The 27051-nt window shown below is 41.6% G+C and overlaps 1 protein-coding gene across 5 annotated transcripts in view; it reads right to left on the bottom strand.

The window, feature by feature from the left end:
• LOC106572627 (nuclear factor of activated T-cells, cytoplasmic 2) overlaps positions 1-26851 on the bottom strand; it is a 58697-nt gene extending 31846 nt beyond the window's left edge. The window contains exons 1-6 of one of the 5 annotated variants that reach the window (XM_014146982.2): positions 26534-26851; positions 19249-20182; positions 18865-19033; positions 8216-8418; positions 7705-7877; positions 3598-3738 (exon numbers count right to left, since the gene is read on the bottom strand). In XM_014146982.2, the coding sequence (XP_014002457.2) occupies positions 3598-3738; positions 7705-7877; positions 8216-8418; positions 18865-19033; positions 19249-20182; positions 26534-26591 (1678 nt within the window). In that variant the 5' untranslated portion in view covers positions 26592-26851. Of the gene's footprint in view, positions 1-3597; positions 3739-7704; positions 7878-8215; positions 8419-18864; positions 19034-19248; positions 20183-20823; positions 21299-26533 lie in introns of those variants that run through there. The other 4 variants (XM_014146983.2, XM_014146980.2, XM_014146979.2 and 1 more) reach the window with 4 other exon arrangements.
• Positions 26852-27051: the final 200 nt, after the last annotated feature.

Here is a 27051-nt window from a genome sequence, read left to right as displayed (position 1 = left end):
ATCTCATAGCTCCCCACAGAGAGCCCATGTCTCATAGCTCCCCACAGAGAGCCCATGTCTCATAGCTCCCCACAGAGAGCCCATGTCTCATAGCTCCCCACAGAGAGCCCATGTCTCATAGCTCCCCACACTCGGCCCACACTCGGCCCACAAACAACCAGATGTAATGAGACACAACCATATGCTAAGACTAATAACAGACAAAGCATCTTAAAACTAGGCTACTCCATAGCCGTCATAGACAAAGTCCTAAGACTGCTGAGGGCCATAAACAACAACCTCTAGAGGAAAACTATTGTGAACCACAAATAAAAACGTAGATGTGATTTATGGAAGGTGATTAACAAATCCTGGACGGCCAAGCTATGTACAGTATAACAAAACCTAGACAACATAACACACCACCTAACAAGGAATAAAAAGCTACATTAAAACAGTCCCTAGGTTATGCATCTGGTTTAATAAGAGCTGATGTTATGTTCAGTGTTTGGGTGACGACTGCCAAGATGAACCAAGTAGCTGCCGTAAGTGCTGTAGATGGATCAATAAGGCTCTTCCCTGTGGACTCAGTATTGAGGATATTGAGGTGCAATTAGGGGACATAAACTGTATATCCCTTTCTACACAGTGGCTGCGTTTACACAGGCAGCCACGTTCTTATATTTTGCCAAATTATTGGCAAAACATCTGATCTGATTGGTCAAAAGACCAATTAGTGGCTAAATAATCATCTGCCTGTGTAAATGCATCTAGACAGTCTGTATTGAGAGTGGAAACAGAGAGCAGCAGAACAAAGACTGTCCCGAAAACTGTAACTGACAACTTCCTAGGGCTGCAGGTAGCCAAGCGGTTAGAGCTTTGGGCCAATAGCCGAAAAGTTGCTAGTTCAAATACCCGAGCCGACAAGGTGAAAAGTCTGTCAATGTTCCCTTGAGCAAGCCACTTAACCCTAATTTGCTCCAGGGGCGGCATATTTACAGTTGAAGTCGGAAGTTTACATACACCTTAGCCAAATACATTTAAACTCAGTTTTTCACAATTCCTGACATTTAATCCTAGTAAAAATTCCAATCTTAGGTCAGTTAGGATCACCGCTTTATTTTAAGAATGTAAAATGTCAGAATAATAGTAGAGAGAATTATTTATTTCAGCTTTTATTTCTTTCATCACATTCCCAGTGGGTCAGAAGTTTACATACTACACTCAATACATTTTTGGTAGCATTGCCTTTACATTGTTTAACTTGGGTCAAACGTTTCAGGTAGCCTTACACAAGCTTCCCACAATAAGTTGGGTGAATTCTGGCCCATTCCTCCTGACAGAGCTGGTGTAACTGAGTCAGGTTTGTAGGCCTCCTTGCTCGCACACGCTTTTTCAGTTCTACCCACACATTTTCTATAGGATTGAGGTCAGTGCTTTATGATGGCCACTCCAATACCTTGACTTTGTTGTCCATAAGCCATTTTGCCACAACTTTGGAAATATGCTTGGGGTCATTGTCCATTCGGAAGACCCATTTGCTTTAACTTTAACTTCCTGACTGATGTCTTGAGATGTTGCACTCGTTTTACTGTGGATATAGATAGTTTTGTACCTGTTTCATCCAGCAACTTCACAAGGTCCTTTGCTGTTGTTCTGGGATTGATTTGCACTTTTCGCACCAAAGTACGTTCATCTCTAGGAGACAGAATGCGTCTCCTTCCTGAGCGGAATGACGGCTGCGTGGTCCCATAGTGTTTATACTTGCGTACTATTGTTTGTACAGATGAACGTGGTACCTTCAGGCGTTTGGACATTGCTCCCAAGGATGAACCAGACTTGTTGAGGTCTACCATTTTTTTCTGAAGTCTTGGCTGATTTCTTTTGATTTTCCCATGATGTCAAGCAAAGAGGCACTGAGTTTGAAGGTAGGCCTTGAAATACATCCACAGGTACACCTCCAATTGACTCAAATTATGTCATTTAACCTATCAGAAGCTCCTAAAGCCATGACATCATTTTCTGGAATTTTCCAAGCTCTTGTCAACTTAGTGTATGTAAACTTCTGACCCACTGGAATTGTGATACAGTGAATAACAAGTGAAATAATCTGTCTGTAAATAATTGTAGGGAAAATTACTTGTGTCATGCACAAAGTAGATGTCCTAACCGACTTGCCAAAAATATAGTTTGTTAACAAGAAATTTGTGGAGTGGTTGAAAAACAAGTTTTAATGACTCCAACCTAAGTGTATGTAAACTTCCGACTTCAACTGTATATGGCTGACCCTGTAAACAAAGTACGTCATAGTAAGAATATATATATATATATATATATATATATATATATATATATATATATATATATATATATATATATATATATTCTTACTATGACAAACAAAGTACATCTCTTAAGTACAGTGTACAATCCTGTAAGCTGTCAATGAAGCACATGAACAATCTGCACTCGATACTAATACTGTCAGCTTGTTGAATAATTGGGTGAAGTCTAAAATAAACCTACAACAAAACCTTGCTGTGATAAGCTTCTTATCTGAAAAAGGACTCCACTGTTTAGTATCAGGAGGAATCTGAATGCAAATATCTGAGCGGTGAGTGAGGAGGAAAGGTCAGGATTCAAATGACAGAGAGCACGCTGGCCTTTGTCACTTTTACTCAGTCACATTGATTCATACAGCAATATCTGACACCATCGGTTTTGTAATGGTGATTCCGCCATTCCGTTGTACAAGTTAAGAGCTTTAAATAGTTGTGTCACAAGACCTAACTAACACTGGATTGAGCAGACCAATAATGCAGTAATATAATTCTGGTACTGTGATGTCACAAGCAAGGCTAGTAGCAACTTTTTATTTTCCTAATGTACTGAGGTATTTGAAGCTTGTCTACAGGTGTGTGTACAACATGCAACAGAGGTCCTATTCCATGCACAACAAAATAAACAGCATAAAGATAACATAACACATAAATAACAAGCGGGGAGGAGAGGGCACAGGAGAGTGAGGCTTCTGCCTTATCTGATGGATCATGCAAACTATTCATAGGTTAAACGAAGCATGGCATTAGCTATACAATAGTTTCAAAGTGGTGCTGGGGAAGTGCGTTTTAAAACTGTGTAGCTGAATTTGTGAAGGCATGAACAAAATGAGAGCAGGGATGGGGTCAATTTCATTTCAATTCCAGTCAATTCAGGAAGTACACTGATATTTCAATTCTGTTCAATGCTTTTCAATTTGGAAAATGTTAAATTGGGTTTACTTCCTGAATTGAATGGAATTAAAATGGAATTGACCCCAACCCTGCAAGAGAGTAAAGTAATAATAAATGGCTGTGGTGTTAAAAGCATGGGTAATAACTGTAAGTCTGATTATCATGGCTGGTTTATGAGGGTAAATACTTTTGCAACCCTTCTGGCACATAATGCAAAAGGTTTTTTGCAACAGAATCTGGCAACTGTTAGAAGAATACTGCCAAACATTTTCCTGGATCAAAATAACCATAACATTTTAAATAGATGAGGCGGCACATCATACAGCATATGGACCATGCCATTATCTTTTCCTCCCTCCCCCAGAGGTGTTGGCTGAATACTCACCATGGGTTTTTTCCATAAAGATGACTTTGGAGTCAGAGCTGAAGTTCTGTCCAGTCAAGATCATCTGCTGACCTCCCAGGACAGAGCAGCTATCCATGTCTTGTTTCTCCACCATTGGTAGCTCATGGGCCGACCGCTGGGCTGTGGGATGGAAGAGAGAACATGACGTTACACATTCTGTGGTACTGACAGGTCATGTTGGCGTAGTGGGTAGAGAACTGGCCGCTGGGCTGCAGGACAGCAGACGGAGCATGGTATTATTATGACTTGACATTACACACTGTGGTAGGTCAGTTTGATATTTGCTTTGAACTCAAGGTAATTGTTGGCAGATTTCAATAAATGATGCTTGTACCGACTCATTTCAAAACCATACTTCCTCATTGTGTATTTCAAATATTAGATTTGTGTAAACATTAATATAGGCCAATGACTTGGTACAGTGCAGTACATTTAGTGCAGTGGGAGGATATGAATGAAGGTTGTAATGTAAATTGCGGCTACACGCTAGAGGCCTGGACACACAGAGCACATCATGGAAGTGGGACTCTGTCCAGTGGAAACAAATGACAGTGTGCAGTAACCTACAGTACAGAAAGGGGCAGAGGGGAGGAGGAAGAAGGAATATGGAGGATGGACCTCTCCAACACTATCATCATTACGCAATGGAGCGTATGTTGGCATATGTTCAACAAACCCTGTGACCTGTATGTGAAGTAGACAATGAACGGCTACTGTAGTGTATTCTCTCCTGGAACGGTAGGTTTCCTGGACTGATAGCTTAATCAGGAAGCTACGGCCACAGAGACAGCCATAGAAATAGAATAGAGGCAGCCATAGAAATATAATTACTAGAATGGGAAAAGCTCCTCAGACTATGGCAATTCAACTGGAACACTCATGGTTACATTCAATATGGTTACCTGTGCATAAACCCATCAACTTGAATGGGAATTTTGGATCTAGTCATTCTTTTTGTAATATGTATTTAACTACGAAAGTCAGCTAAGAACAAATTCTTATTTACAATGACAGTCAATCCTGGTCAAATCCGGACGACACTGGGCCAATTGTGAGCCGCCCTATGGGACTCCCAATCACAGCCAGATGTGATACAGCCTTGACTTGAACCAGGGACTGTAGTGACGCCTCTTGCACTGAGATGCAGTGCCTTAGACTGCTGCGCCACTCTCGGGCCCCATAGGGAGGCATCCAGGGTTGGGGAACCATTACGTTACAGCATTAAATGACTCAGCACTTCTCTTGCTATCTATAGTGACTGACCTTATTCCTTTGGATCAACTGTCGGCAGTCTGAAGTTGATTCATGCCAGGTAGCACTTGTAATGAATGAGAAGGGCAGTTGCCCTCGATTTAGCTGTTTCATGTTTACTTCTAGAGTAGTCTGTGTGGCAATTCAATTTAAAAACATTTAGTACACATGAACGGTGTAGTTACTTCCTCAAGCTTATTGTCATCGTCCTGCCTTAATTACTGAAATTCAATCTCCACTGAGGCTTGTGAAGTGTACTGTGAGTACACTGAGGATGATACCTGGAGGCTAGTCTCTTCATCCACATCACCGACGGACAGTTTTGCTTGCTTATCGGCCATTTTGACAGATATGCTGGGGGTGTTATAGTACGATTGTGCAAATACAACTTTGCACCTGATTTTTGGGGGGGGGGTTCGGTGTTGCCAGCACTACATAATCATAAAAACACACACACACACACACTTTTGAGGGTTGAGAGAACCAAATCAAATTTGTCACATGCGTCAAATTGTCACATGCGCCAAATACAACAAGGTGATACCTAGTCAGTTGAACAAATGAATGCGTTCAACCAAAATGTGTTTTCTGCATTTAACCGAACCCCTCTGAATCAGACCGCTGCTGGGGCTGCCTTAATCAACATCATAAGGCACCCAGGGAGCAGTTTTTGGGGGTTAACTGCCTTGACTGCTCAGGGATTCAAACCAGCAACCTTTCAGTTAATGGTCCAAATCTCTTAACTACCCAACGCTCCTAACCACTATGCTACCTGCCACCCAACAGGTTTAGACATTAATGTGAAATGCCTACTTATACAAGCCCTTTCCCAACAATGCAGAGTTCAAAAGTAAGAAAAATTGGTAAAAAAATAAAAATTAATAGTAACAACAAAACAGTAATGAGGCTATATACCGGTACCGAGTCAATATGCAGGGGTATGAGGTAATTGAGATAATGTTTTCTATTTTTTTAACCTTCATTTAACCAGGTAGGCCAGTTGAGAACAAGTTCTCACATGTAGGTAGGGTTAAAGTGACGACATTCAGGAGAGATCAGCCTTCCCTGTAGCTCAGTTGGTTGAGCATGGTGTTTGCAATGCCAGGGTTGTGGGTTTGATTCCCACGGGGGGCCAGCACAGAAAAAAAATTTTTTTAAAATGTATGAAATGTATGCATTCACTACTGTAAGTTGCTCTGGATAAGAGTGTCTGCTAAATGACGTAAATGTAGATAATAAAGAGAGTAATGTGTGTGTGTGTGTGTGTGTGTGTGTGTGTGTGTGTGTGTGTGTGTGTGTGTGTGTGTGTGTGTGTGTCCCTTGAGTGTGCATAGAGCCAGTGCAAATAAAAAGGCTGTCAAGCCTAATCATAAAAGAGGCTTTGTATGTCTGTGTGCCTGGACCATCAGTACTACTCCCAGCTCATTTAAATATAGTCCCGCTTACTATGTGTGTTATGTCAGTCCAATGAAAACAGGCAAGAAACATAGCTGGAAATATACTGCACTGTGTAAAATCTACATGCACATGTTAAACCTAAACCAACCTTTAGGACACATCTATAGAAGGCATAGACAGAATTATACATAAAATCATACAATCATAGGTTTATGACACATAGAATGACTTGGCCCTTCTCTGGACACTGTTTTAACTAACCTCCAAATGAGCTTCAATGCCATACAACACTCCTTCCGTGTCCTCCAACTGCTCTTAAACGCTAGTAAAACCAAATGCATACTTTTCAACCGTTCGCTGCCCGCACCCGGCCGCCCGACTAGCATCACTACTCTGGACGGTTCTGACCTAGAATATGTGGACAACTACAAATACCTAGGTGTCTGGTTAGACTGTAAACTCTCCTTCCAGACTCATATTAAAAATCTCCAATCCAAAATCAAATCTAGAATTGGCTTTCTATTTCGCAAGAAAGCATCCTTCACTCACGCCGCCAAACTTACCCTAGTAAAACTGACTATCCTACCGATCCTCAACTTCGGCGATGTCATCTACAAAATAGCTTCCAATACTCTACTCAGCAAACTGGATGCAGTCTATCACAGTGCCATCCGTTTTTTTACCAAAGCCCCTTATACCACCCACCACTGCGACCTGTATGCTCAAGTCGGCTAGCCCTCTCTACATATTCGTCGCCAGACCCACTGGCTCCAGGTCATCTATAAGTCTATGCTAGGTAAAGCTCCGCCTTATCTCAGCTCACTGGTCACAATAACAACACCCACCCGTAGCACACGCTCCAGCAGGTATATCTCACTGGTCATCCCCAAAGCCAACACCTCCTTTGGATGCCTTTCCTTCCAGTTCTCTGCTGCCAGTGACTGGAATGAATTGCAAAAATTGCTGCAGCTGGAGACTTACATTTCCCTCACTAACCGAGCAGCTAACCGATCACTGCAGCTGTACATAGCCCATCTGTAAATAGCCCACCCAATCTACTTACCTCATCCCAATATTGTTTTTATTTACTTTCTGCTCTTTGGCACATCAGTATTTCTACTTGCACATCATCATCTGCTCATCTATCACTCCAGTGTTAATTTGCTAAATTGTAATTACTTCGCTACTATGGCCTCTTTATTGCCTTACCTCCTCATGCCATTTGCACACTCTGTATATAGACTTATTTTTTTTTGTATTGTGTTATTGACTGTACCCTTGTTTATTCCATGTGGAACTCTGTGTTGTTGTTTGTGTCGCACTGCTTTATCTTGGCCAGGTCGCAGTTGTAATTAAGAACTTGTTCTCAACTAGCTTACCTGGTTAAATAAAGGTGAAATAAAAAAATAAAAAATGTGTTGGATTTATAGTACTTACAGCACTCGATTGGATGGGAGGAAACTTGCAGTGAGATGTGTTGCCCATTGGGTTGGGGTATGTGGACACGGAACACTAGACGCACACGAGTGTTCTTCCGTCCGATGTCCGTCTCGCCCTTCCTTAGCTCAATGTCAGCATTCCTGAGCTTCAGGATCCCAGCACAGTCGATTCTGTGAGAAACACACCAATATGAGATCTACTGTAAATCCTGTACACAAATGTTGCATTATGATTACAACCGATATGGCTAATTACATCAGACCTGTGTTCAATTAGTTTGTTATTTTTCATTCAAATCCTTGATTGAGCTTGCCTGGCACAATGGAACCAATAGAATAGTTTTATCAGTTCAAATCCATCATGCCCATCTTGTGGCACTGGAGACAGGCTGAGTAAAAATGCTCAAAAAGATTAGAAGAAAACAAATACTGTTTGAACCCAGTTCTGCAAAGGACACTGCTCTGTACGGGTGGTGTATGGCATGTGTCACTACTCTAGCTACTCTCACATAGCTTTCATGTTGTTCTTGGGCTCCAGAGGGATCTCCAGGACTTTGGTGGAGTTGATGATCTTCTCGTAGCTGGTGGTGGTGACCGTCTTGCCCGTGATGCGGTGGACCTGGTAGAAGGCGTGAGGCTTCAGGATCCTGTCGTCTGCAGTCCCGATGAAGATCTGAAGGCCTAGGGGCTCCTTACCCCTGTAGCCATGCAACTGGAAGAAACACCAGAGGAAACTCCAATAAAACATGAATAAAACAAAGACAAGATGTTCACACTTTTTATAATGTGTCATTTTACAATGTAAAGAACATTTCTACTCTACCTGTTCTTTTTCACTCCTTATATACACTGCACAACACTGGTAGGTACCCAGTGTTTATTACATAGTTGAATTTATATAATGATTGTTTTTTCTCATTATTTTGCCAATAACTATATGTATTTTTTGCCAGTTTGCTGCTACCAGTTTAGGCTGAACATAAAGCTTACACCCTGGTAGACACACACACTGCTGGAAACATTAGTATTATCCAGTCCTCACCATTAGCATTCAGTCCAGTCTCAATTTACTGTTGAGAGTCAGAATAGTAGAATACACAAGGTGCAATTTCAAAACTTTGTTGCAGCAGTTTGTCTTGATACATGCTGACATTCCCTCAATTAGCCCATCTCAGTTAAAATAATTTTGATTGGTAAATTCGTCTAATTAGTCTAGCCAGCTTTCTACACTTGTAGTAATCATGGCCGAATTACCGACCGGCCCCCACTGATTTTGTTAGTCACTCTCACTCAGATATCATATTATGTAAGCAAGACAAAGGAGATGATCGTGGACTATAGGAAAAGGCAGGCCCGAACATGCTCCCATTAACGGCGCGGGTCAAGAGGTGGCTGTAGTGGCGCGGGTCAAGAGGTGGCTGTAGTGGAGCGGGTCGAGAGTTAAGTTCTTTGGTGTCCACATCACCAACGAACTATCATGGTCCAAACACACCAAGACAGTCATGAAGAGGGCACAATAAAACCTTTTCCCCGCCAGGAGACTGAAAAGATTTGGCATGGGTCCTCAGATCCTCAAAAGGTTCTACAGCTGCACCATCGAGAGCATCCTGACCAGTTAAATCACCGCCTGGTATGGCAACTGCTCGGCATCTGAACGTAAGGTGCTACAGAGGGTAGTGTGTACGGCCCAGTACATCACTGGGGCCAAGCTTCCTGCCATCCAGAACCTTTATAATAGGCGGTGTCAGACGAAAGCCCATAAAATTGTCAGAGATTCCAGTCACCCAAGTTATAGGCTGTTTTCTCTGCTACTGCACGGCAAGCAGTACTGGAGCACCAAGTCTAGGACCAAAAGGCTCCTCAACAGCTTCTACCCCCAAGCCATAAGACTGCTGAACAATTAATAAATCGCCACCGGACTATTTACATTGACCCCCCCTCCCCATTTGTTTTGTACACTGCTTCTACTCGCTGTTTATTATCTATGCATAGTCACTTCACCCCTACCTACATGTACAAATTACCTCAACTAACCTGTACACTGACTCGGTACCGCTTGTATATAGCCTCATTATTGTGTTACTTTTTATTATTCTTTTTTACTTCAGTCTATTTGGTAAATATTTTCTTAACTCTTCTTGAACTGCACTCTTGGTTAAGTGCTTGTAAGTAAGCATTTCACGGTAAGGACTACACTTGTTGTATTCGGCGCATGTGACAAATAAAGTTTGATTTGATATTGACCTGGCATAAGACATGGCAAAATGTGATGAATTGCAGGAAATTTGCTATAAAGCTTTTTTTTTAATGGTTCTACAAAGCAAACTTATTTGTTTACCTTTTGTTAACAAAATACTTTTTCTGCTAACAGATCCCCCAGTATGTATTAAATTAGAGTTTTAATCCCAGTGCTGAGTTAATGTAAATTGTAAAGGGGTGCGTAACTGGTGGCAGGGAAGTCAGACGCAGGAGAGCAGAACTAGGTAGTAGCTGGAGCAGTTTAATCCAAAAACCAAAGGCATAAAATTTCAACAGAATATCGGTACAAAAAACCCAACGCGCACCAGTAAACAAGTGCACAAGCACTTACAACAAACAATCCTACACAAAGACATGGGGGGGAACAGAGGGTTAATTACACAACAAATAATGAGGGAAATGGAAACCAGGTGTGAAGGAAAACAAGACAAAACAAATAGAAAATTAAAAGTGGATCGACGATGGCTAGAAGACCGGTGACGCCAACCGCCACCCGAACAAGGAGAGGAAACGACTTTGGTGGAAGTCGTGACATAAATCTTATTTGATAAAATATAGAATTTGGCATTTAAATGCTATTCTATGGACTATTGTAGTAATAACACATTCACAAATGGCAAAAATACAGTCAATAAATGTATCATAAGGAATACGTTTTTTTAAGTGTTTGTCCTATATCTAGGAGATAAGAAAACTCAGTAAATATTAGTGCTTTTTTTGGACACATATTTAACCCCTTATATTTGTTGCCACAGAATTACCTTCATACTTCCATTAGTTTGTTTGGGTTACCTTCCGACAAGTCCCGTGACACTGATGGGGGTCGTAGAGCAAAACAGAGAACACCATCATGTTTGCGAGAGTCTCCCCTTTCCATAGAGTGGTGACAACCATTCGGACACTACAAATGTTTTCGTGAGAAGACCGATTTTCTTTTTGTCATGGTCTGACAAACACCGCTGTAGCTATGCCACCTTCCACCGCAGATGCAGAAGGCCGACATAGGCGGATATCTCTAGCTTAAACTGACGTATTTGTAATGGGTATTTTTTTATTATCTTACTTAGATTTACGCATGGGTGCGTTAATAATCTCTTAAGGATTAACGTGTAGCGGCTAAATGTATAGCTAATAGTAAATGAGCTTGAACTTTAAAAAATTCAAAAATACATTTGACGGCCCTGTCGGAGGATGGTTTCTGTTTGTGCTAAAGTAAATGGAATTCAAAAGAGCTACGTAGGAATAACTATGATTCACTGGAATACTTGTTAGATGAGAAAATTAGACTGCCAAAGCCTTAGCTTTACCCCGTGAGCCAATGTTCCACGGACACTTTCAAGACAAAAGAAAGAAGGCAAGGTCTACGTTCATTCCAGTACTTCAAGTTTCTATACAGTGGAGAGATCTGGTGAATTGGAGGAGGCCACATAGAAAATACATGTTTATAACATGATGTAAAACTCTTGTCACGTCCTGACCATAGAAAGCTGTTATTTTCTATGGTAGAGTAGGTCAGGGTGTGACGGGGGTTTTCTAGTTTAGTTTTTCTATTTTGTTATGTTCTAGTATTGTATTTCTATGTTGGGTTTTGTTTGGGATGATCTCCAATTAGAGGGAGCTGGTCCTCGTTGTCTCTAATTGGAGATCATACTTAAGTAGGGTTTTTTTTCACCTGGGTTTGTGGGAGATTGTTTCTGAGTTAGTGTATTTTTGTACTCTGCGTCACGTTTTGTTCGTTCAGTTTATTGTGTATGTATTGCAAAGTTTCACAGTGAAAATAAAATGTGGAACGACACACAAGCTGCACTTTGGTCCGCTCCTTCCTACGACAACCGTGACAAACTCCTAATCATAAATGTTTATCAAAGTCATTACATAAAATTGCAAATAAGCTGTAGGCCTAGTTGTCGACAATATTGAGCTAAATAAAGTCTGCTTGCAACAGACGTCTACACTTTACGTACTTCTCTTTTAACTCACACCACTAAACCCCCTACGTCTCTGTCTCACACACGCACAAACAGTGTCAAGCTCATGACTTTTTAGACAGATACTTTTAGTTGCAAGTTCACGCTTTGTGGTTTTTGCATGCTTCCTTCCAAGGTAGTTGCTGGTCTCTCCACTAATCTGCATCTGTGTGTGTGTGTGTGCGCGCGCGCATGTGTGATTATATATATATATATATATATATATATATATATATATATATATATATATACTGAGTGTAAAAAACATTCCTAATATTAAGTTGCACCCCCTTTTGCCCTCAGAACAACCTCAATTCATCGGGGCATTGACTCTACAAGGTGTCGGAAACTATTGAGCATGAAAAAACTAGCAGTGTTGCAGCTCTTGACACTAAAACTGGTGCACCTACTACCATACCCCATTCAAAGGCACTTAAATCTTTTGTCTTGCCCATTCACCTTCTAAATGGCACACACAGAATGCTATATTATTGGATGTAATGTATTTTGTATTGTTTTAGTGAGTATGTGTATTGTGGCCTTGTAATTGTCCTTAGCTGCCCGGGAACTACAGTGCAAATTAGCTTTTGGCTAACCCCGGCACATTTACATGAATTTTGCATTATTGTAATATTGACGTTGATTTATGTGCATTGTCCCCTATAAATCAGTAAATACACAATCCATGTCTCAAGGCGTAAACATACTTATTTAACCTGTCTCCTCCCTTTCATCTACACCAGGTATTCCCAAACTGGGGTGGGGGTACGCCAAATAAAAATGTGATTCACATGAAAAGAAATATAGAATTTTGAATTTCTTCACATTTTCAAACAGTCCATTTATATATACAAATGCATTTGGGTGAGTTTTTTTTCCTCGCCTGAGTAGCCTTGTTTCACTGCCAAAAATAAAATTTAACCATCTAGTGTTAAGCAAAATAACAACACAATGTCAAATACAGGTAGCCTAGTCAAATAATTAACATCCAATCATATTAACCATTACTCTCCGTGGGAAACCTTCACTCTTGCGCAGACATTTAGAAATGAAACATGACAATTTGAAAGATAAGCCACGGGAGTTTTTTGAATGAGAATAAAGAACTTTCGAGAAGTAAGACGTGTATAAAAGCAACAGATACCATTAATAAGAAGGGGCTAGAAGCATCTTATATGGTGAGCTACCGAGTGGCTAGGAAAGGCAAGCCCCATACTATTGTGGAGGACTTTACTCTTCTTGCTGCCGCGGATATGGCTGGGACAATGCTGGGGGAAAAGGCCAAAAAAACTATACAGACAATGACTCCATCAAACAACACTGCTTCACGACGCATCAGTGACATGGCAGGAGATGTTTTGAAACAATTACTGCTTCGCATACAAGCCAGTGAATTATATGCATTACAGCTGGATGAGTCAGACTTGGCGGGCCTGGCAAGGCTCCTGGTATATGTCTGTTATGTTTATGGGGGGTCAATTAAAGAAGACATCCTCTTTTGCAAACCACTGGAAACCAGGAGAGAATAATTTTTAAGTACTGGACAGCTTTGTGACATCAAATGGACTTTGGTGGCCAAGATGTGTTGGTATGGTTAACTTTGTTAAAGCAAGGCCCCTGAACTCTCGTGTATTTTCTGCATTATGCAATGATATGGGCAGCGACCATGTAACACTTAACACATACAGAAGTGCACTGGTTATCAAGGGGCAAAGTATTGACACGTTTTTTTGGAATTGAGAGACGAGCCTAAAGTTCTTTATTGACCATAATTTTCACTTGTCTGACCGCTTGCATGATGACGAGTTTCTCACAAGACTGGACTATCTGGATGATGTTTTTTCTCGCCTGAATGATCTGAATCTAGGATTACATGGACTCTCCACAACTACATTCAATGTGCGGGACAAAATTAAGGCTATGATGAAGAAGTTGGAGCTCTTTTCTTTCTGTATTAACCAGGACAACACACAGGTCTTTCCATCATTCTATGATTTGTGTGCAAATGAACTCAAGCTTACGGACAATGTCAAACGTGATATAGCGAAGCACCTGAGTGACCAATTACGCAGGTAGTTTCCCGAAACGGATGACACAAACAACTGGATTCGTTATCCCTTTCATGCCCTGCCTCCAGTCCACTTACCGATATCTGAACAAGAGAGCCTCATCCAAATTGCAACAAGCGGTTCTGTGAAAATGTTATTTAATCATAAGCCACTGCCAGATTTCCGAATAGGGCTGCGATCAGAGTTTCTTGCCTTGGCAAATCGCGCTGTTAAGACACTGATGCCCTTTGCAGCCACATACCTATGTGAGAGTGGATTCTCGGTCCTCAATAGCATGAAAACTAAATACAGGCACAGACTGTGTATGGAAAATGATTTAAGACAGACTCTCTCCAATACAACCAACAATGCAGAGTTATGTGCATCCTTTTAAGCCCACCATCCTCATTAACCTGTGGAGAGTTATTCACAATTTGATGAACAAATACGTTTTTACATGTAAGATGGCTAAATAAAGAGAAAAATTATTGATTTTTATTATGATTATTATTATGATTATGATTATTATTATTATTATTAGTGCCTTGGTCCTATTAGAGCTCTGTGTCACTTCCCACGAGCCGGGTTGTGATAAAAACTCACATTTATTAAACATAAGAATGAGTGTATCGTATAGTGTGTGTGGCAGGCTTACAATGACGGCAAAAAGCAACATTTGAGAGTGCGCTGACCCTGGTGCTAGAGGGGGTATGCAGCTGGAGGTGAAATGTTTGAATGGGTACGGGACTATAAAAAGTTTGTGAACCACTGATCTACACTGATTGAAGTGGATTTAACAAGTGACATCATTAAGGGATCATAGCTTTCACATGGATTGGTGGCCCCTTCACACACTGGTCTCATGACAATGTTTCAGGAGACAGGAGTGATGAGCTTTTAGTCAGGCATACTCATATGAAAAAAAATGTAAATAAAAAATGTAACATTTTGTTACCTTTTGACACAATTTATACATGCTGTATAGAGTTAGCAGCACTTCTTTACATGTTCAATGTAAGCTGAACTTAAAGCACAACTGGCAAGAAACAACTTCCCTGAGAGAAAATGGCCTATGTGGTATCGATATTTGTTCAGAAAGTTATTCGAGTGTCAAAATTGACTACAAAGTGTAAATAGGATAATTTTGGTCATAAAGTCAGTCTCATTCAAAACAGAGTTTTGTAAACGAGTTCATCACGACTTGAGAGTTTGGTTTTGATTTCAACAATGCTCACTTGCCCACTAACATACACATCTGCAGCGATTACACTCTATCCAATACTACAGCAGAACACACAGACAGTGAGACAGACTGCCCGGCAGCGCAGCGGATCAGACTTTGTTAACAGCTTTATTCTAAAATGGATTAAATATTTTTTTCCCTCATCAATCTACAAACAATACCCCATAATAACAAAGCGAAGACAGGTTTTTAGAAAAGTTTGCACATTTTTGCAATTGACATTTACATAAGTGTTCAGACCCTTTGCTATGAGACTCGAAATTGAGCTCAGGTACATCCTGTTTCCATTGATCATCCTTGAGATGCTTCTATAACTTGATTGGAGTACACCAATTCAATTGATTGGACATGATTGGGAAAGGCACACACCTGTCTATATAAGGTGCTACAGATGACAATGCGTGTCAGAGCAAAAAGCAAGCCATGCGGTTCATGGAATTGTCCGTAGAGCACCAAGACAGGATTGTATTGAGGCACAGATCTGGGGCAGGGTACCAAAACATTTCTGCAGCATTGAAAGTCCCCAAGAACATAGTGACCTCCATAATTCTTAAATGAAAGAAGTTTGGAACCACCAAGACTCTTCCTACAGCTGGCTGCCCGGCCAAACAGAGCAATTGGGGGAGAAGGACCTTGGTCATGGAGGTGACCAAGAACCCGATGGTCACTCTGACAGAGCTCCAGAGTTCCTCTGTGGAGATGGGAGAACCTTCCAGAAGGACAACCATCTCTGCAGCACTCCACCAATCAGGCGTTTATGGTAGTGGTCAGATGGAAGCCACTCCTCAGTAAAAGGAACATGACAGCTTGGAGTTTGACAAAAGGAACCTAAAGGACTGTCATACCTTGACAAACAAGATTCTCTGGTCTGATGAAACCAAGATTGAACTCTTGGGCCTGAATGCCAAGTGTCACGTCTGGAGGAAACCTGGCACCATCCCTACGGTGAAGCATGGTGGTGGCAGCATCATGCTGTGGGGATGTTTTTCAGTGACAGGGACTGGGAGACTAGTTAGGATCGATGGAAAGATTAACGGAGAAAAATACAGAGATCCTAGATGAAAACCTGCTCCAGAGCGCTCGTGACTTCAGACTGGGGCGAAGGTTCACCTTCCAACAGGACAACAACCCTAAGCACACAGCCAATCCTGCGTTGTCTTAGCTTCGGGACAAGTCTCTGAATGTCCTTGAGTGACCCAGCCAGAGCCCGGACTTGAACCCGATCGAACATGCCTGGAGAGACCTAAAAATAGCTGTGCAGCAACACTCTCCATCCAACCCGACATAGCTTGAGAGGATCTGCAGAGAAGAATAGGAGAAACTCCCCAAATACAGGTGTGCCAAGCATGTAGCACCATACCCAAGAAGACTCAAGGCTGTAATGCTGCCAATGGTGCTTCAACAAAGTACTGAGTAAAGGGCCTGAATACTTATGTAAATATGATATTTAATTTAATTTTAATAAATTTGCAAACATTTAAAAAAACAGGTTTTTGCTATGTCATTATGGGGTATTGTGTGCAGAGTGATTTTGGAATAAGGCAGTAACGTAACAAAATGTGGAAAAAGTCAAGAGGTCTGAATAATTTTCCGAATGCACTGTACCTAAGACAACATATCTCACATTTAACTTGATAAATACTGCATCAGACACCTTAGCTAGATGTAAAATTGTGCTACTAAACCTCCTCTACAAAAACGTCTCAATTAATGACAGATTTATTGAGTTATCTTAGATTCATTCTGACTATTTTGAGGAAGTGATACTGGCTTTGTTCCTATGGTGTCTGATGGGGGACAAACATCAGTAACTGACACCAAACTACACCCCAAGACAAATATCTTGTTTTCTTAGTGAGCAACAGAAAAATACATGTGGAATCAGTGCGTTCAGATGCTCTTTAATAGAAGACATTTCCACATGTTGACGGTCGTCTGTATATTTTAAGCAGGGCCTATAATTTTCAGTTCATATTTTAACGTTTCCACGGCAACGTAATGAAAGCTTCCTTGCGGTTGTTGACTGTCAGAACCTGGCCGAGCGGAAATTAAGCATTTCTCAATTTCTATTTTCTGTCTCTCACGGTCAGTGAGTTGTGCCTGGTGTCATCCAATCATGTGGCTGGCTAGGCACGTCCAAACTCCCTCCCAGTCCCAGACTGAACTCTTCACTTTACTTTTCCCAGTCCCCCTCGTTCTGACTCACTCACTGCAACCATGGCAACCGGCTTCTCAAATGGCCTGTTTAGTATTTGCAGCAGTAGACTATTTTACTCACTGTGTCAGACTCAGCTACCTTTGTTCAACACCACGTATTCATGTCACTTTATGACCAAAATGTTCTTATTTACACTTTATAGTAAATGTGATACTAGAATAAATGTTTCTGAACAATATCGATGCCACAAAGGCCATTTTCTCTCAGATAAGTTATTTATTGCCTTCAGTTGCACTTTAAGTTCAGCTTACATTTCTGTTTATCATATGAGAACGCCTGACCAAAAGTTCACTACTCCTGTCTCCTGAGACCACTGTCATGAGACCAGTGTGTAAAGGGGTCACCAAGGACCAAATAAACAGAAACCTACTTGTGGTTGAAAACATGTGGCTGTGAGGGGTACCGCAGCGCTGTGTTTTTTAGCAAGAAGACAAATCTTTTCATGATACTTGGTTTGAAATAATTCACAACACACTGTACAAAATATTAAGAACACCTGCTCTTTCCATGACATAGACTGACCAGGTGAATCAAGGTGAAAGCTATGATCCCTTATTGATGTCACTTGTTAAATCCACTTCAAATCAGTGTAGATGAAAGTGAGGGGCCAGGTTAATGAAGGATTTGTAAACCTTGAGACAATTGAGACATGGATTGTGTATGTGTGCCATTCAGAGGGTGAATGGGCAAGACAAAATATTTAAGTGCCTTTGAATGGGGTATGGTAGTAGGTGCCAGGTGCACCAGTTTGAGTGTTTAAAGAACTGTAATGCTGCTGGGTTTTTCACACTCAACAGTTTCCTGTGTGTATCAAGAATGGTCCACCACTTGACACAACGGTGGGAAGCATTGGAGTCAACATGGGTCAGCATCTCTGTGGAACGTCTAGAAAGGTTTTATAGTAGTAAGTATGGGAGTTGGTGTGAGGATACAGTAGCTGCCATGTATAAGATATCAGTGCAAGATATAACTAATTTCAGTGAGTGTGGCAGGCTGCTAGGAAGAAAAGAGAGGAGTGAGAGATAGAGGGAGAGATAGAGAGAGAAAAGATGAGGTAAAGGATGACAGATAGAACGTACACGGTAACACACAGTAGTCATTTTCATAAGCCAGGCCCTGGGGCAGTAGTACCACATGCTGTAATGATGACTAGGAAATACCATTACACGCAACAGGCCTTCCTATTCAGACTGTCCTACATTAAAATGGGCTACCTAGAACCATACAGGGTTCTTCACCTGTCCCTCTTTGGTTCTAGGATATGTTTTAACTTTTTGCTGCAAGGTACTATAGATTCCTTTCACCAAATGGTTCCTAAAGGGTTCTTGATGGTTCTTCATTGGGTGAAAACGTTCTACATGGAACCAAAAAAGGTTCCCAAAAGCACCTCCTTTTCAAGAGTGATACAGAGCCAGCAGCGTACCTGGACGACAGGATGACCTCCAGTGGGGGCTTTGACCGCTCCCCTGCTCCCCTCTGTCTCATAGTGGGCTCGGTGATGAGGCTTGGGCTGCACGTCAACATGGAGCTCATACTGGTCTGTATGGCTGGGGACAGGCCATTCCAGAGGGGGCAGAGAAGAAAGTGGGATGCTACAGGAAATAAGAGATGGAAAAAAGGGTTAATTGTCTGTGATTAGGCTTCCTAAAGTGTGGCTCCTAATGTAGTCATATAACTGATACAATGTAATAGACACTAAATCTGATTCATAATATGGGTGTGTCCCTGGTTAGGCAGAAAGTATTCCAGTACTAGCCTACTAACTGCACCCTTTACCTATACAGTACAGGCTTCCTACACCATTCACCTGCAAAGGTTGGGGACCAGCTGCTTGGTCCAGATGGGAGGGATCACAAAGAAGGACTCCGCCCCAGTTTTACTCTTAACGTCTTGCTCACAGGACACCAGGTAGTTGACCTCCCTGTGGTTCTCTGGGTAGAGGGCGTACGCCTGGTTGGCCGTCTTCACTACCTTGGTGGGGACCAGACCAGGCTGGACGGTGCCGTAGCCGTTCATGGCCTCAGCCATACTGTTGGGGGTCCCGTAATGGGCACTTGCGTTCTGTTGGGAGTGCTCCCCGTGGCCCCCGTGTGGGGAGGGACTGCGGGAACGGATCCCAGTGACCAGGCTGGGATTCCTGTACATGTCGTAGGTGCGCTTGCCCTGTGGCGAGGTGGAGCGGGATCCTGGCCTGATGGATGGGGAGGGTGAACGGGGGCCGAGGCAGCCCTCCTCAGTGCGGGGGGAAGTGCCTGGGGATGTGCGGGGGGAGCCGGTGTGGATGTTCTGGAAGCGGGGGCAGAGGTCTCCGGACCCGGTCTGACCACTACTTGGGGACACGCAAGGGGAGGCCCAGGGGGAATAGCTCTCCGAGTGCCAGCTGGTGGAGGAGTTGCTGCTGGCTGGGCTCAGGCACTGGGGCTCACGGTATACCAGGCTGTCGTGGCCCGGGACGGTCAGAGTGGGCCGGGGACTGATGTTCAGAGGGTGGTTCTGAAGGGAGTCTCGTCCATGGCTGTAGAGCTCACGTGACGGGGTGATCTCGATCCTTGGGCTCAGGGCGATACCCCCAGGCCTGGTGTGGTCCAGGTAGTTTTTAGCCTCCAGGTGTTCATAACCAGAAAGGCTCTCTGGGTTGTGCTCGCTGCACTTGATGTCGTAGGGGGAAGTCTCCTCCAGGGGGTAGGCCAGATGGGATGCAGCACTGAGGACTCTCTGTGAGGAGAGATTTGGCTCATCTACTGAGAGGTAGGTAGGGAACAAGGAAGAGAAATGATCAGAAGAAAATATTATATAAAATTACTGAAGATAATACATTTTCTCATAAATCACACATCTTACAAAACTTTGGATCCATGTTTGCAATATACATGAGAGCCACAAACAGAAATTGTATGTTCTTTGAATTCAACAAACAACCATTTCAAATAATAATGTTGTCAATCATTTTTATTCAATCCCTTTGATCAACAATCATAGAAAACAAAAGGTTTAGTCGTGGAAACTATTCACGTCATCAAATGGGGCCCCTTGTGACTGTTAGAATATTTGTAAACATTAAAGCATGCACATAAAACAAATGACAGATGATGTTTTCCAGTTAGAAAGTGTGTTGAAACAAGCTAGCCATGATTATACAATGTATACAGACATGCATAGCAAATGCAGGATCAATTGTATAATTTTTGTGGGAAAAAATGTATTTCCTTTTAGTAATGTTTACTAGAACTAGAAGTGGAAGGAAAATAGCATTCTGTCAAAATCACATCGCTGTTTATTTGTTTTCAATAACGCCACTGCATTTAACGTTTTACGTTGAAAAGTAATATAAGCATCTAAAGGTGAAAAGCGCACGGGAGACTTGACAAGCCATTGGACAAACCTTGATCTTCCCCGGGAAAGTTGTTGCAAGGTGGTTCATATTCAAACAGGTAATCAAACTCCAACTCATCTTGGCAGTTTACTTGACTCAGTTCCTCTTCCAGCCCTAACTCACTAGGGTCTTTTCTGTCGTAAAACGAGCTCATCTGTCTTATTGAATCAATCTACTTATAATAAAAATTAAAGGAAGCAGATATTTTGTATAATCAATGATGTTACTCTGGCTGTTCTCTTCATCCACGAAGGCCTTGCGATGTCAGAGGCCTTGACGGAGGTGGATAGGCTATGATAGAATCTTCACTTGCTCAATTGAAGCGATAATGCGCCACTGACGCCTCAGTAAAAAAAAAAAAAACTGCGAAAAGAACGAGCAGCGAGTGCAACGTAATAGCAGCTAAACTTCCTCTTTCAAACTAAACCTCATATAGAGATAAGGCGTGTCTATTTTCATATAGAAGCCCTAAATAAATACGGTGCAAGGTGTCAAAGGCGGAGTGATCACGCCTCCCTATGATCATTGACAGAACAGCTGCAGGTGCACAACTTCATAGTGATGAGTTGCATCAGTAGTACAGTTGATGTGCTGCTGCCCCCGGGTGTCTGGCACCAAGCAATTACGCATGGCATATAGGGGTATCTTACTGTAATTTGTTATACAAACTGTAAAGATATGCCCAATTACAGTCGCCTATATAGTCTACAGTATGAAAGGATGCTAGACTGGCTTACTGGATGAGCATTCGAGCATTTTCATCCATTTTCACCCATCATCCCAGATGCTTTATCAATGAGTAAATAAATATTTAAATTATGAATAATTACAACAACAAAAAATAAGTTCACTGGTATGGTCTATGTTCTAATGAATGTATTACTAATAAACGTTTATACCAGAACCTTTATAAACTAAATTTGACAAAGGCATTTCTAAAGCTGGCATTGGTTCATTACATGTAAATCCAATGGAAACGGCTTCAGGATTCGACTGTTTAGGTGGAAATGTTTGTAACACTCTAAAAATAAAATGTTCCTGGAGTATATTTTCGGGGTTCTTCAAATTGAAACTGTGGGGGAAGCCCTATAAGTTCTTCAAAGAACCCCTTTTAATGGATCCTCAAAGAACCTTTTGAATAAGCTTTTGGGGTTCATTTTTTTAACTACCCCCCTCCCCTATTATAATTAATAATAATAATAATAATAATAATACGCATAACAATAACACAATCTTTTAGTTGTCAGTGTTTATTAGGATTTTAGTGGCATAGCAGAATATAAAAATAAACTCCCAGCAGAGCCCTAAGTCCAATGGGTATATCCTCTGGAGTGTTGATGTCTATGTGTTGATGTACTCTGTATCCTCTGGAGTGTTGATGTCTATGTGTTGATGTTCTCTGTATCCTCTGGAGTGTTGATGTCTATGTGTTGATGTTCTCTGTATTCTCTGGAGTGTTGATGTCTATGTGTTGATGTTCTCTGTATCATCTGGAGTGTTGATGTCTATGTGTTGATGTTCTCTGTATTCTCTGGAGCGTTGATGTCTATGTGTTGATGTTCTCTGTATCCTCTGGAGTGTTGATGTCTATGTGTTGATGTTCTCTGTATCCTCTGGAGTGTTGATGTCTATGTGTTGATGTTCTCTGTATTCTCTGGAGTGTTGATGTCTATGTGTTGATGTTCTCTGTATTCTCTGTATTCTCTGGAGTGTTGATGTCTATGTGTTGATGTTCTCTGTATTCTCTGGAGTGTTGATGTCTATGTGTTGATGTTCTCTGTATCCTCTGGAGTGTTGATGTCTATGTGTTGATGTTCTCTGTATTCTCTGGAGTGTTGATGTCTATGTGTTGATGTTCTCTGTATCCTCTGGAGTGTTGATGTCTATGTGTTGATGTTCTCTGTATCCTCTGGAGTGTTGATGTCTATGTGTTGATGTTCTCTGTATTCTCTGGAGTGTTGATGTCTATGTGTTGATGTTCTCTGTATCCTCTGGAGTGTTGATGTCTATGTGTTGATGTTCTCTGTATTCTCTGGAGTGTTGATGTCTATGTGTTGATGTTCTCTGTATTCTCTGGAGTGTTGATGTCTATGTGTTGATGTTCTCTGTATCCTCTGGAGTGTTGATGTCTATGTGTTGATGTTCTCTGTATCCTCTGGAGTGTTGATGTCTATGTGTTGATGTTCTCTGTATCCTCTGGAGTGTTGATGTCTATGTGTTGATGTTCTCTGTATTCTCTGGAGTGTTGATGTCTATGTGTTGATGTTCTCTGTATTCTCTGGAGTGTTGATGTCTATGTGTTGATGTTCTCTGTATTCTCTGGAGTTTTGATGTCTATGTGTTGATGTTCTCTGTATCCTCTGGAGTGTTGATGTTAATGTGTTGATGTTCTCCGTATCCATAGCCAGAATGATTTTGCAGTGCATGGTGATCGAACAGGTTTCCTGTTATATTCATCAGAGGTGTAGGGAGGGTGAAGTCTGTGAATCCAAAAAATAGTAATTATAAAGATGTTTAACAAAACCTGCACATGACAGTATTCATACGTTGGTGTTTGTGGTAAACATACACATACCTTGTCCATAATGTAGATGAGGATGGTACATGTGATCTGCATAACATACCAATACTAATTGACATACCTTTGTGTGCCTCCTTGTCTGTATACCTTCAGACACAAAAGTGAGCAGTTCAGTCATCTGCACCCAATACAGCTAGCCTTCAACATATTCTTATAGCCTACATATTCTTACCTCTTTGATGATTGATATCCATTGAATTGTGTCCATTTTCTGTTTTAGAAAGATTTGCACAAATATGAAAAAATAGATGGTATCATCATAAAACAATATCAATTTAGATCATATAGGGGACAAACCTTACCTTAAATTGAGGAGATCTTTACATTGTTCAGTTAAGTGCCTGCACCTGCTGTCCTTTCAAATTTAAAATCAAATATTTTAGTTGGGCAGTTAGGTTCCTGCAAGAACCCCCACCAACTAAGGAGGTTCCTCGATAAACCCCACCTCTTATGGGGTTCTTGGAATAACCTTTTGGGGGTCATTTTCCGTGCCAAGAACGCTAAGTTTCTTCAAAGGACTTTGAGGATCTTAGAAGAACCCTTGTTGAACCGCCCATTTTGTTGAGTGAAGGCAGTACTGTAGACTAGGTTGAAGATACCCAGGTCAGGACAACCTAATCATTCCATGAGGAAGCTTTTGAAAATAAACAGATTCATGGGACCAATGTCGTTGCTAACCAGCATCGTTGGTCCCATTGTTTAAAATTTTTCCTAATGTATGCAAAGGGTTATGGGATATTAGAATCCTCTTGTAGACAGGCCCACACCAGCTATACGTAACCAAGACGACACTTAGTGGGTTGTACTCATGAAACAGCACAGAATGTACCTCTGTTCAAACTGCTCATAGGAATGGCACCTCCCAGGGTGCAATGTGCTCAGTCGGATCGTACTAAAAAACAACATTATGTGGCCCAAAACCAGGGCCGCATTCATAAAGCATCTCAGATTAGGAGTGCTGATCTAGAATCAGTTTGGCATTTTAGATTATAATAAATATGATTACAAGGACAATGGGAACTGATCCTAGATCAGCACTCCTTCTCTGAGACGTTTTATGAATACGAGCCCTGATTTACATTGAATTGAGAGAGCCTGACTGCTGATCCCAGATCTGTTTGTGCTGTGGCATGACAATGACCATAGGAGTTGATTAAACAGCACATACATATCTAGGATCAGGCTAGAGAAAGTTGACAGATTATTGTAATTTAAACCCCAGCCTGCGCTCCTTGGTGTCTAAACATGTTTTTTAATAGGATACATAATATTTGTGATAAACCTGACAGTGGAACAACACCATTTGTAGTTATTACACCTGCAAACCCTAAAGTATCAGCTATTACAGTACAACCATTGTTATAGCGTTGTAATAACGTCTTGTAATCACACCATACCGCAATAGCTATATTGTAAAAGTTTACAGCAGAAGTCTGAAATATGTGTGGGTCCTACTCCTAATTGCTCCTAGCAACAATAACTGAAAAAAAGTCCCATGCTAAAATTAGGTGCAGCCTAATAATGCCTTGATAGCAAAAATGTGTGAAATAGCTTATTACTGAAATACAATTTTTTTATAATTTGTTACATTTATTAATCCCAAACCAAACTGTTAAATAGCCATACATACCTTACCTGAAAGTCTCTTGCCTTGGCATTGTCATCATACTGAACTCCCAAAGACGGTCAACATACTGAACTCCCAAGGACGATCAACATACTGAACTCCCAAGGAGGTCAACATACTGAACTCCCAAGGAGGTCAACATACTGAACTCCCAAAGACGGTCAACATACTGAACTCCCAAGGACGATCAACATACTGAACTCCCAAGGAGGTCAACATACTGACCTCCCTAGGAGGTCAACATACTGAACTCCCAAGGAAGGTCAACATACTGAACTCCCAAGGACGGTCAACATACTGAACTCCCAAAGACGGTCAACATACTGAACTCCCAAGGAGGTCAACATACTGACCTCCCAAGGAGAACAACATACTGAACTCCCAAGGAGGTCAACATACTGAACTCCCAAGGAGGTCAACATACTGAACTCCCAAAGACGGTCAACATACTGAACTCCCAAGGACGATCAACATACTGAACTCCCAAGGAGGTCAACATACTGATCTCCCAAGGAGGTCAACATACTGAACTCCCAAGGAGGTCAACATACTGAACTCCCAAAGACGGTCAACATACTGAACTCCCAAGGACGATCAACATACTGAACTCCCAAGGACGATCAACATACTGAACTCCCAAGGAGGTCAACATACTGAACTCCCAAGGAGGTCAACATACTGAACTCCCAAGGAGGTCAAAATACTGAACTCCCAAGGACGGTCAACATACTGAACTCCCAAGGACGGTCAACATACTGAACTCCCAAGGAGGTCAACATACTGAACTCCCAAGGAGGTCAACATACTGAACTCCCAAGGAGGTCAACATACTGAACTCCCAAGGACGGTCAACATACTGAACTCCCAAGGAGGTCAACATACTGAACTCCCAAGGAGATCAACATAGTGAACTCCCAAGGAGATCAACATAGTGAACTCCCAGCTTACCCCAACATACTGAACTCACAATTAATAATGCAAATGAAATCATGTCCCATCCCACAGGCTTTAGGTAACAGCTAACAATGCCTATTATACATCTTTACCATTATAGTATTATTATGAATTTTGATACATTACTGCCCATTATAGAGTCATTAATGTTATTTTAAGTATGATGTTAGCCTACTGGTAATACATGTAAACTATTAGAATTATAACCTGAAGCGTCATATTCATGTAACTACAATGACGTATAGCCACTACAGTAGCCTACCTTACACGGCGCTATAGTGTTCCCCAATGGCTGTCCTTGGGGCATGTAATAGCGAATCGCCGTGGTAGGCTATAGGCTGATCAACTCATGGGCGTCAGTTATTTCCCAAACCACTAACTGTCCAGATATACCACATACGTTAGACAACTAACGAGTCCATAAACCCTATTTTGTCGAATATACAATGTAAAATTACATATACACACACGTCCAGGACTAGGCTATTAGGCTACTCGAAAATCAATAGGGTTGATAAATTACCAGATTATCACAATTCAGCACGCGGCATCCATACCTTGATCCATCGACCTCATGTTGTGGTACTGTGCCAATCTCCAAGATTCTCTAAACATTTGGAATATAGTAAAAATTCTAATTAAAAAATATTATCTTATCATAGCAATAGAAATCCACTCGCGTAAAAGGCAAAATAAAAATGAAGTACTAGACGTCCAATAGTCGTTTATAAATTCAGAAACATGGAGCTAAAATAGACTCCAGCAAGCTATAGTTGAACTTCTTTTCCTTGCTCTGAGGATTACTTGAGTATCTAGAGCGGGTTCCTTCCCTGCTCTGGGTGTTTATAATGGTCCAATGCTGTAAAATAACGGGATTCCCTCAGTGTTTCCTCCTGTTTATGCACTTCGCCATGGAAACCTGGAGCGGCTCCATCTCTCGGAGACTCAGGGCTTTCCTGCAAAGCCCACGCTCAGGAATCCATGACGTCTCCGGCTCATGCGCCAAGGCATTTCTGCGGCGTCTTGCAGACAGTGGCACACAATAACGTCATTGTAGAGATGTGAAAAAATTACT

The sequence above is a fragment of the Salmo salar genome, chromosome ssa15, assembly GCF_905237065.1.
Source record: "Salmo salar chromosome ssa15, Ssal_v3.1, whole genome shotgun sequence".
Lineage (NCBI taxonomy): Eukaryota > Metazoa > Chordata > Actinopteri > Salmoniformes > Salmonidae > Salmo > Salmo salar.
Note: the sequence above shows the minus strand (reverse complement) of the source record. Positions and strands in the feature narration are given on the sequence as shown.